The sequence below is a fragment of the Rhinopithecus bieti genome, unplaced genomic scaffold (genome assembly GCF_001698545.2).
Source record: "Rhinopithecus bieti isolate Rb0 unplaced genomic scaffold, ASM169854v2 scaffold_81889, whole genome shotgun sequence".
NCBI lineage: Eukaryota > Metazoa > Chordata > Mammalia > Primates > Cercopithecidae > Rhinopithecus > Rhinopithecus bieti.
In genome coordinates this window covers 363,516-375,443 of record NW_016830131.1, presented here as the reverse complement: position 1 = coordinate 375,443, position 11,928 = coordinate 363,516, and the positions used below count along the sequence as shown (strand labels likewise).

The following is an 11,928-nucleotide window of genomic DNA, read 5'->3' as shown; positions in this document are numbered from 1 at the left end:
TTAGCCAGGATGGTCTCGATCTCCTGACCTCGTGATCCGCCCGTCTCGGCCTCCCAAAGTGCTGGGATTACAGGCTTGAGCCACCGCGCCCGGCCTTTAGTAGTTATTTTTAAAATTAATTTACATTTTCAAAATGTAGCATATCCTGATCCTAAATAGTAGTCAGTTCTCTTGCTGGAAGTAAGGTACAAAGTAAGGACCAGACAATGAAATGTACATCCCGTTCCTTTCCCCTCACCTCTCTCCTTAATTTGCTTGAGTACCAGACATAAATTGAAAAACCTGGATTTTCACAACATTATAAATAACGTGAAGTTTTCCCCCACTATTCCTTATTGCTCACTAATATTCTTACCTATCATTTTCTTAAAACCAAACAAAACAAAACACTAGTACCTATTCTGGTACACAATGCAATTATAACCCATTTGTTTTCTCATTCTCTATATATTTGCCATAAAGCAGTTTGTATTTATATTTCTATGCCTCTAAAAAGAGGAAACTCTCTCCTAGGACTCACACTGGACCTGGAGTTCTGATAATTACCTTTTCCAAAGACAGCACCATGTATACCATTTATTCTCCAATCAAAGTTATGAATGCAGATTGCTTCTACAAATTCACTGCTGGTACCATGAAATAGCATTTGTTCATTAATCTGAGGCACACCTCTTTTTTTCTTGAGCTGAGCCTTTTTCCTAAAAACACAATATACACAGACACAAAAGCACACAGAAATATACCATAAGTAGCATTTGTTCATCTTAATGAGCAAGTTTCAACAGAAAGGGTAAAACAGAAAATACTTTAATATAAATAATAAGTGGACAAAGCAAGTCTAGAAAAGAAATAATTTCAAACGTTCTTGGACACATAAATCATCTCATCAAAAATTATTAGTTAACACTGAAACTTAAGGTTGAAAATTATGCCAAAAATTAGTTATCCCATGCTATGCCCCAACTTCGTAAAGGTAATTGATTGTCTAAACCAGCTAAGCTTTATAGATGCCTAAAACTGAGACAACAAACAAGTAATACAACGTTCGCAGAGGCTTTAGACAGTGAATTCCTTGAGCAGGGACCATGTCATATGGTTTTTATCCTCAGAAACTAGAAAATGTTGGTTCAGTTGACTAAATTTTGCACCACAGGGTTGGGAGGGACGTTAAGCCATCCAGTTTAATCCTCTTCCCAAGGATAAATCTATCCTAACACATAAAAGCATATTTAATGTAGGACTGATTGTAACAGAAAACAAAAACTGAAAACAGCCTAAAATTATTTCAGAGAGAAATGAATAGTCATGTATTTATATATAAAAGTTAAAGGTAATGAAGTAGGTTTATGTGCATTAACATAGTCAATCTTGAAAAATAATATTTCATGTAAAAGAATCTTGCAAAAAGAGAGAACTCAAAATAACACCGTGTATTATGTAGGTATACACACACAGGGAGTAAAAATACAAAATACAAACAATAAGGCACCAACCAATCTCAGGAGGAAAGAAGGAGAGTAGGCAGGGATGGGGTAAACACTTCACCTGTATCTGTGTGAAGAGGCAGGAAATGTGACAAGCATCAACATGTTAAATCTGATAGGCAGACACATGGGAGTCTGTAAACTATTTGCTGCATTTTCATTCTTGAAGCTAAAATCATATTTTAAAATTAAAAGAATCCCCTCCCCCGACTTCTGATAGCTATTTCACGCCTGCTTCAATCCATCCAGTGTCAAGTACTCAACAGCATCAACTGCTCACTTTGCAAAACAGCACCGTCTATTTGTGATCAGTTGCAACAGCTGGAAAGTACATCCATCCCAACGCCAAACCAACATCTGCCTTCCGTTATTTCTACTGATTGGTCTTTATTATTCTCTTATGAACACTAACAATTCAAATCACTCTGACACAAAACAACATTGCAAATATCCAAAAATAACTATGAACACCTACCTAGGCTTTCTTTTCTCGGTTAAATATACACCATTCCTTCAACTACTCCTGACACAGCACAGCTTCTAGGTCTTTCTTTATCCCAACAGTCTTTAGTTAACAAGAATCTGCTACATACTTTCTAGTTTATAAATGTTGGTATGAAATAGAAACAGTCCAAATATCATCAGACAGCACTGACTGCACCAACACCACTGAATGCATTTTGGTACCAGGGCAGTGAACTGCACCATAATCAACATGATCGAGTGTGTAGTCAGTTCAAACTCCCAGACTTTTTCAAACCAGACCTCTCTTAGCTTGCTAAATTTGTACAACTGATTTATAAACTGAATGCAACAGATTTATTTCAGTTAAGTTTTACTTGATATAGTAATTTAAAAAGTAAAAATTAAATAACAGTAAAATATCCGTATCACAGACTGAGTTCTATAAATGATATGCAGCTTGATGAGTATGTTCGGGAACGGATACTTGCATTTAAATGGAGACAGAAATGAAAATGCATATGGTCTTTCTCAAGAGTCATTTGGCAGTATGTATCAAAATTTAAATGTATACGCTTTGATCTATTTGTGATAGTCTTTTCAGACCATTAAGCATAACCTTAGAAGGTTGTGCATTTAGCAAATGTTTACTTTACAAAAAGTCAGCGTGCTTTCACTAAGAATTATAGCAACTTCCTTTTTTAGAACTTTATGTTCTCACTTTTTTTAAACAATGTGCATTTGTTCCCTTTATAAAAACAATGGAAAAATTTTTTTTAATTAAAAAAAAGATAATACTTGTTTTTACCCACTGTTTCAACCTTCCAAGGTCTTTCTGACTGCTGATTTACTCACTCAACAAATAAGCCACCCCTTCTAGTTTTGAATCTTTCACAAGTGTGATAAGCAAGCCCTCTACATTTTCACCCAAGTTTCCGATAAAAATTTTGAAGGACCCAAGAAGAGAGCATGCATGCCATTCGAGTTACTCCTCTGCATAAGACTTTTTGGCTACTAGTTTTTCTCTTTGAAATACCAACCAGCACATATTTCTCCATCTTGTCTTCATGAAAAGACACTTTCTCAACAACTATAAAGTGAGAAACCAAGCTAGACTGTCTAAGGGGCCTATCCATCTACCACTATGGTAATCCTATTAGTCAGGCGTTAGTGAATCCATGCTGGGTTTCTCAAAGAAACATTAGTGTCATACACAATGCCAGGGTTCATGGTCTGCAATGTCAAACTTCTCACTGTTGTGCTTCATGATCTGTAATGACTAGAATCCACTCTCAGGAAATTCTGTCTCTACTAAAAAATACAAAAATTAGCTGGGTCTGGTGGTACACACCTGTAATCCCCCCTACTCAGAGGCTAAGGCAGGAGAATCACTTGAATCCGGGAGGCGCAGGTTGTAATGAGCCAAGATTGCCCCACTGCACTGCAGCCTGGGGAACAGAGCAAGACTCCATCTCAAAAAAAAGGCCAGGCACGGCGGCTCATGCCTGTAATCCCAGCACTTTGGGAGGCCAAGGCAGGCAGATCACGAAGTCAAAAGATCAAGACCATCCTGGCTAACACGGTGAAACCCCGTCTCTACTAAAAATACAAAAAAGTTAGCCGGGCGAGGTGGCGGGCGCCTGTAGTCCCAGCTACTCGGGAGGCTGAGGCAGGAGAATGGCGTAAACCCGGGAGGCGGAGCTTGCAGTGAGCTGAGATCCCGCCACTTCACTCCAGCCTGGGCGACAGAGCAAGACTCTGTGTCAAAAAGAAAAAAATTCATTTATCACTACTTTTCAGGCACAAATTCGAGTGAATCTCGGTTTGAAAATTCGCTGGAGTTTCTCTTAGATATTATAAATAAACTGTGAGTTAAAGGGTATGGAGTATGGGTATAGGCAGGGATGGAAAACAATGCTTACTTCCTAGATTAGATGGTGTGTATACACCAGTTGAAGGCACAGAGCAGGGGCGTGGTGGTTAAAGCTTTGTATCCCCACGGCACAGTCTGTTCTAGTGCCCACTACTCCCCTACTAAGGCAGCCATGAAATGTGGACATTCACAGACTATGACCTTGGTGTCCCAGAAGGGCTAAAGTCGAATTCCAGGGCCTCATGAACTTTAGTTACATCTGCAAGGAAAGTCACAGAACTACACTAAGTTCTTCACAACCCTGCCCACCTTTGCCCAGATCCACAATCATTCCTGAACTTACTGAAAGTACTGTCACACCCACTTCTCAAAGTGTCTCGAAGTGATCCACCTCTTAGGGACTAGAGTGCCAGAGTGGCTAAAGTGTGTATGCCACATGCTCTGCACTGCAGCAAGAATACGTCCATGCTCTGGATTAAAGTAAGTCTACCTAGATTTAGAACACATTTCATCCTGCTGAACATCAGAACCACTTACAGAATTGTTTCAAGGTGAAAGCGTCAGAACCCAGAGGTTCTGATGCAGTAGATCTGCGGCGGGTGACAGATGTCTCTACTAGCTAGCAAATTCCACTGGCGATTCTGACTTGCAACTAGGTTCGAGAATCTCTGATCTAAATTCACATTATTAATAAGATGCTCTTATGTCCTTGCTGCCTTATGCTTTCCAGCTGTGGATCAATCCAACCATCTCCACTATCTGCCCTTGCATTTGTACTCTGAAGTATATTACACAACATGGGTTGCCCCATAAATTCACATACTTTAGCTAAGCCCTCAATGCTGACAGAAATCCTATGGTTCCCAAGATAGCTCGTTCTACCCCATTATCCACAGTGGCCATTTCAAATCTCCTCTTTCCCCTTTCCTTTTCCTCTTATCAACACCTCCCGAACACTTTATTCTCTGTAGGTGACCTCCCTTCTTCCATCACAAAAGAAATGGAAGGTATCAGGAAGGAACTCCTTAACCTAACTCCTCTTTTCATCCCCTACCTCGACTTATCTGTAAACATAACTGGACCATGCTTCTCTATCTCCTTTCTGACACATGTTCTCAGAATTTCATCTCATCACACTTCTTCAGGAGCTGGAATCCATCAACTGCCCTTCCACTCTTTCTCTAAGAGTCTTTAAAATTTTCCTTCTCCATCGGTCCTTTCTGATTACAATGTTCAGTTCTCTCCCATGATTAAATTTTAAAAACATAACAATAACCCCACATTATCTGTCTTCTCACATCTCTCACCCTCCTCACTGCCAAACTTCTTGAAAAAGTTGTCAACATTTGCTGTATACACAATATGATGTCTACCAACATTGCTTTCCTCTAGGTTACCAATGGCCTTCTTATTGAAAAATGCAAAGGAACTTTTCAAATTTATCCTGCTTAACATCTTTTCAGTATGTAATCGCACAGATGGCACCTGCTTGAGTAAACCACATTCTCCCTCCAGCTTCTGTGACTACATCGTCTATTGGTTTTCTCCCACTTTCTGTGGTTGTTGGTTCCCTCCTTGGGTTTTCTCTTCCTCTGTTCATCCCTTCCAGACTTGGACCCTTGGCCCTCTTCTTTTCTTAATGTACATATGCTCCCTAGTCATCTTCTTCATTCCTATAGCTTCTATTACCCCACATTTTCTAACGACTCCAAAATCTCTCTGTCTCTAGTCTACACCACTCTTCTGAACTCCTGACCCATATGTCAACTGCTATACATCAACTACTACTCCCTTTCCATCATCGCTAAAGATGTTCCTACTGAGACTCCCTTAGTCAAGTAAAACAAACAAGCCAAACACTTGGGAGTGATCCTTCTCATCTCCCTTACCACCCCATCGCAAACAGTAAGTGAGGCACCAAGCCCTATCATTCTATAACCTTAATACCTCAAAACTGTCTTCTTTGCTCCATCACAGCAGATACCACTTTGGGTCAGGCAACCCAACGTGTCTCAGTCTAATTACTGAAACAATTTTCTAAATCGGTCTCTCTGCTTCAAACTGTGATCCCTTTAAAGTACTGAGTTTTGTGTTTGACACTTCTTTGTTGTGGAAGGCTTCTTCTTTGTTGTGTCATGCATTGTATGATGTTTAGCATCCTGGCTTCTATCCAGTAGATGCCAGAAGCACCCCCACCCTGCCACATTAACAATCAAAAATGATGCCAGTCATTACCAAATGTCCCCCCGCAGGTAAAATCACTCCCAGTTGAGAACCACTACTTTAAACCCCTTCTCCACTGCAAAGCCTAATTATTTTTCTAAACTGCAAATCAGATGCACCACTCTCTTGCTTAAAGTTCTACAATGGCATTCTACTGTCCCAGGAAAAAATCCAAACCTCTTAGTTTAGCTTATAAGGCCCCACATGGTCTAGCCCCTGCTAACTCTCTGACTTCCACTCTGGTTCGATCCAACTCAACTAAGGCTACTAAAGATGATCACACAACCACCACCCCAGTGGTGCTACTACAAACTCCTGCATGCTCTGCCTCCTGATACCATTCTACCTAATTTCTGTTCAATCTGAAGCTGTTTCAATTTTCTGTGCTCCCTCTTACATCCAGACTTTGGCTCTTACTGCCCCGATGCCCGAGATGCCCTTCTCCTATCAACTGGTGTCTGGGGCTCCCTAATTCTCCCCACTCCACTCCACACTCCCTACTTTCATTGGCAAAGATGGATGGATCCCCTCCGTTTGTGCTGCCATGAGGCCCTGAGCTGACCCCCACATTTCTGTGTTACAATGGTCTGGCTCTCCAAGCTATGGTTCTCTGTACCATTTTATCCCAAGTGCCCAGAACAGTGCTTGTCATAAAGTAGGTACTAAGACATTTTTGTTAGAAGAAGTGGGGGAAGTAGGAGAGGCCTAGGCAATGTGAAAACTATTGCCGGAAGTACTCATGTGGGCCTGACTACCTATATGGTGAGTCATAGGTTACATGACAGTGAGACAGACCAAGTTATTTTAGTTCTTCAGGATGATGTCAAAATGACAGGCTGCCATTATAATGAGACTCAGTATTTTGTACTGTCATGGCAGGTGGCAGGTTCCCTTACCATCACAGATTTCTATAGGCTGACATTACATAAAACCATGAAGGGCATCACCAGAGTAAAACTGTTTCCAGTGAAATTCTTAGTACAAAATGTTCTGGGGAATTACTGGTACATTTTTACCACTATGATTTAATTGGGGACTCAAGTTATGAAGGAGACCAATTTGATCTCCAATTCAGAGGGCTGAGGAAGAATAATGAATTAAATTTTCATCAGACTATTTTAGAAAAACTTACTTTATTCACTGAGAGAATGAAGTCAAAGGAGCCAGAGGCTTCTGTCTTCCTCTACAAAAGAATCATCTAAACAAGAACTAAATTAAACTTTCTAAACCCAGTTAACCTCAGTTATTGTTAGAAGTAAAAGCTGGTTTGGCCAATAGACCCGAGACTATAAAGAACACAAGCTGAAAGCCCCTTATTTACCATAAACTATTATGAGAATAAAACCAGAAATGTACGCAGGCCATATTAACTAGTCAGTCAGAACCAAGAAAGAATTCCATGTATCATTATCAAACAAAATCAGCCTAATTCTCAGGTATATAGAAATGAAATGAGTTATGGTCTGGGATTTGCTTTCAAATACTTTAGCAACAACAATAATAACAAAAAAGGAGACAATTTATGTGTGGTAAATCTTGATAGATGTTGAATCAGGATGATACATGAAGTTCATTATATTAGATTCTATTTTTGTGTTTATTTGCAATTTCTCTGAATAAAAAGTTAAAAGTCAGTTTATATACTTAAAATTATTAGAAATCAAATCTCATCTACAAACGTTAACTGAAAATATTTCAAAGAACCACTTATTTTAATTTTTTACATGTCATAAAAAATACGGCAGAAGAGGCTAATTTGGATAATACCTTTAATAGCTTTAAGTTTTCTGTAATGGACTTTATTTTCGGTTAAGTGAACATTGAGTCACCCGATGGGTCATTTCCAACTGAAATCTAGTAAGGAATTGAGATTTTAAATCTACAAAGTAAACTTTAGGCTAAGCAAGAAATGTGAAGATATGTTTTAAAGTGTTCTTTAAAATAAAACAGGCAAAAGATTACTGGCAAGATAGTATGACTGTTAAAAACAAAACAAAACAGTGTTTGCAGAGACTTCTAATAAAAGGCTGAGCCAAGGAAGTCGTATCAACAAAGCTAAACAGCTCCGACACTCCTCTGTAATGCTGATTTCAGCCAAGATGCATAGTTCTAAACCTTGAAAGGAAGGAGCTTCTCACATTGCAATGTTACAAGCCAAGTTTACAGACCAACTCTTTCACTCCCTGAGAATGCTGAAGAAGAGCCCTGAGACCAGGTCAAAACATGGCAAGAGAAAAACAGCATGTCTACACCACTGAAAATTAACACAATTCAATATTTATGTTTTAACCATAAAAGACTTAGCGGTAAGGAGAAGGTTCAGATTAGAAATCATCTTACCTGCAAAAGAATTCCCACAAATCTAGGTTTTGAATTCTCTGAATTCTTTTAATTCGGTTGCGATCCATCGTTTTCCCAAAGAGATTAGCAACTTCATTATATTCATGTGTTTGATTGTGCAGAGGAATAAGCTGGAAAAATAAATTTGTATAGATTTATTGCGGTCCTTTCCGATTTCTTTCATGGTATATTCAATCAATTCTGCTCTTACCTGATATGGTACTTGAGTGTTCACGTTCTCCCAGTGTGGTGGCATAGGGATGGCCTCGTTTTCACAGATGTAACTTGAAATAGCAAAAGACAAAACAAAATATCAGAAGCTGATTATAATTACTGTCAAGAATTTAGCCTTTTCTTCAAAGCTTAATTTTCATTTTCAGGGTATTGTGACAAAAGCAATTAAATATAGCCTTTGGTTTCTTTATTTAAAACTATTGAATGTCTATGTGTGCTACTTTTAGATGTTGAACAGTGAACTTTTGATGGAAAATATACAACCCTATATATCATAAAATTTCAAAAACAGTTGCTTAGTTGCTTTTTGAAATTCCCAAAATTTCTTTAAAATGTGAAGATTTTAGGCAAAGAAATTAAAAATAAAATCAAGCTCCTGATGAAAACAAAAGGCTGAAACTCATGCTTATATTGCCTATTGAATAAAATCAAAACTCCTCAACCATTCATTCAATGTTCTCCAAGATCTAACTCAAACCTAAACCTTTCTCTGTTAATTGCCCACTATTCTCTCCAACAGCCCACTAACTTTAACGGTTATTAGCACAGTCAGTCAGCAAATCTTAAAAACTATCAAACAGGGCTGGGCGCGGTGGCTCAAGCCTGTAATCCCAGCACTTTGGGAGGCCGAGACGGGAGGATCACGAGGTCAGGAGATCGAGACCATCCTGGCTAATACGGTGAAACCCTGTCTCTACTTAAAATACAAAAAACTAGCCGGGCGAGGTGGCGGGCGCCTGTAGTCCCAGCTACTCGGGAGGCTGAGGCAGGAGAATGGTGTGAACCCGGGAGGCGGAGCTTGTAGTGAGCTGAGATCCGGCCACTGCACTCCAGCCTGGGTGGCAGAGCGAGACTCCGTCTCAAAAAAAAAAATAAAATAAAATAAAAAAAAAACTATCAAACATGTTCAAGCCACCGGATGTGAACACAGAAAAACACAGTGATGTTGAGGGATTTAACAGTAAAAGGCTGAAAATGACACACCAATCGCCTCCAGTGATTGGAGGTTACTAAAGAAATTAATAAATTTCAAACTGATCTTTAGTTTACTTTTTTCAAACTTATTTTAATGAAAAAAATCAAATATGTGGTTTAAAAATTAATATGTATAAAGAAATATACAGTGAGAAGTTTTCCTCCCACTCCAGTCCCTGCTATGTCCAAGTCTCACTTTTTGCCCCATCTCCTGGTAATTATTATTTTAGTCTCTTGGGTATTCTTCCAGAGCTTCTTTAGGTTAATATAAGCCAAGCTCTTTGCCCACACAGATGGTAGCATAAAGCATACATTTATTGCACCTGTGTTTTTGTTTTTTACTTCATAGATTCTTAGAGATCTTTCTGTAACAGTACATAGAGAGTATCATTATTCCTAGTGCTTACAATAGAGCCTGGTACATAGTACACACTCAATAAGTACTAGATGAATGAATGAATGCATTCTATTGTACAGATGCACAGAATTCCACCATACGGATATACCATAATAATATTTAGCTTGTCTCCAACTTTTTGCTACTGTATTAAGAATGCTGGTCGGGCGCAGTGGCTCACGCCTGTAATCCCAACACTTTGGGAGGCCGAGGCAGATGGATTGTCTGAGCTTAGGGGTTCAAGAGCAGACTGGACAACACAGTGAAACCCCGTCTCTACTAAAATACAAAAAAGTAGCTGGGCATGGTGGTGTGAGGCTGTAATTTCAGCTACTTGGGAGGCTGAGACAGGAGAATCACTTGAACCTGGGAGGTGGAGGTTGCAGTGAGCCGAGATGGCACCACTGCACTCTAGCCTGGACAACAGAGTGAGACTCCGTCTCAAAAAAAAAAAAAAAATGCTGCAGGAACACATTTGTTCATCTGTCATGTTACGTGTCCACTTGTCTATCTGTAAAATAACGTATTTGAAATAGAATTTCGAGGTCAAAGAATATATTTTTTCATAATTTTAACAGATACCAACCAAATGCTGTCTTTGAACATACCTACTGACATTCTCACCAGAAATATAGAAATTGCCTACTTTCCCGCAACCACTCCAAAAAGGTGTGAGATCAAACTTTTGAATTTTAGTCAATTTGATAGTAAAATCAGTCTGGTATTGTTTTCTCTTATTATGAGTGAGGTTGTATGAACTGTTCAAATTATTTGCCCATGTTGATCTCCTATTTAGAGAGTTCTAAAGTATTTCATATAATATGGAGAATACCCCTTCAACTACAAGAATGAACAAAAATATTTTACCAATTTTTTGTGAGAAAAAAATGCCTAAAACATACTTGGCCTAAAGTATCTTTTAGCTATGACCAAAAGAATGTTTTTAGTTTTCATGTAGTCAACAGCCTTAAATAACTCCTTGCCAATAGGAAGCATGTATTACTTAACCTTGCATGTAATAAATGCTCAATGTATTCCCACAGTAAATAAATATTTCTGTATCAGCACCTACTGACCTTCAACACCCTACTGTATCTTACCTAAACAGTCCTCTCCTTTTATTATTATCTTGCTTATTGTCCTCTATTCTGCTTAATTCTCTCCTTGTCCTGTCTTTGTTCTATGGTTTGTACAGTCTGTGACAGAACAAAGTGTTTGATCCCATCACAGTGCTTCTTGCCTCCACCAAAGCACAGCAGATACAATGTACAATTACAATAACATCTTCCATTATTATGTCTCATTTTTCATTTTTCTCCCAGATTAAATACTTTCTGAAGATAAGTAACTCTTTTATTACATTATTCATACTAAAAAATGTGGATATGACGTAGCTAGTAAGGAAATACTATTCTCTATTTTCCACAGAAGTACAAGAGCATTTCTTACATAAGTACTTGGAATAACTTTTAAATCATGATGCTAAAATAAAACCAAAGTAAATGATAAAATAAAAACAAAAGTCGAGAAACAAACTGATAGAAACTTAAAATATTTCTTTTAATTAACACGCTACCTTTTTTTTCAGTTTCATTTTAAATTATTTGAACAAAAGAATTTCAATACTTGCTTGAAGAGTCATTTTAGAAAACAGGAGACATGCTTTAAGATTTTCTTCCTTCAAGTCCATTCACATGAATAATAAATATTTATTGTCTTCTGACATTTATAACTCCTTTTTCAGACTTCTTATGGCCAGAGCAAGCAAAAAAGAAAATTTGTAACCAAGTTCCAGGGAAGAGAAAGCAATACTGTTGTCCACTGTTCTACCACCTTCCTTAGGTCTCCCTTAGTCGCTACAAATTTGAAATTACTTCTAGGAGTTGACCAATGGAGATCAATGGAGGTGGAAACAAAGTGAACAATTACCTGGTTCTTAC

At 38.4% G+C, this 11,928-nt stretch overlaps 1 protein-coding gene across 5 annotated transcripts in view; it reads right to left on the bottom strand.

Annotated features, from left to right (window-relative positions):
* PARP11 (poly(ADP-ribose) polymerase family member 11) overlaps positions 1–11,928 on the bottom strand; it is a 55,909-nt gene that overhangs the window by 5,181 nt on the left and 38,800 nt on the right. For all 5 annotated transcript variants that reach the window (XM_017865199.1, XM_017865196.1, XM_017865200.1 and 2 more), the window contains 3 exons: positions 8,594–8,666; positions 8,383–8,513; positions 547–698 (listed from right to left, as the gene is read on the bottom strand). In XM_017865199.1, coding sequence (XP_017720688.1) covers positions 547–698; positions 8,383–8,513; positions 8,594–8,666 — 356 coding nt within the window. The remainder of the gene's footprint in view (positions 1–546; positions 699–8,382; positions 8,514–8,593; positions 8,667–11,928) is intronic.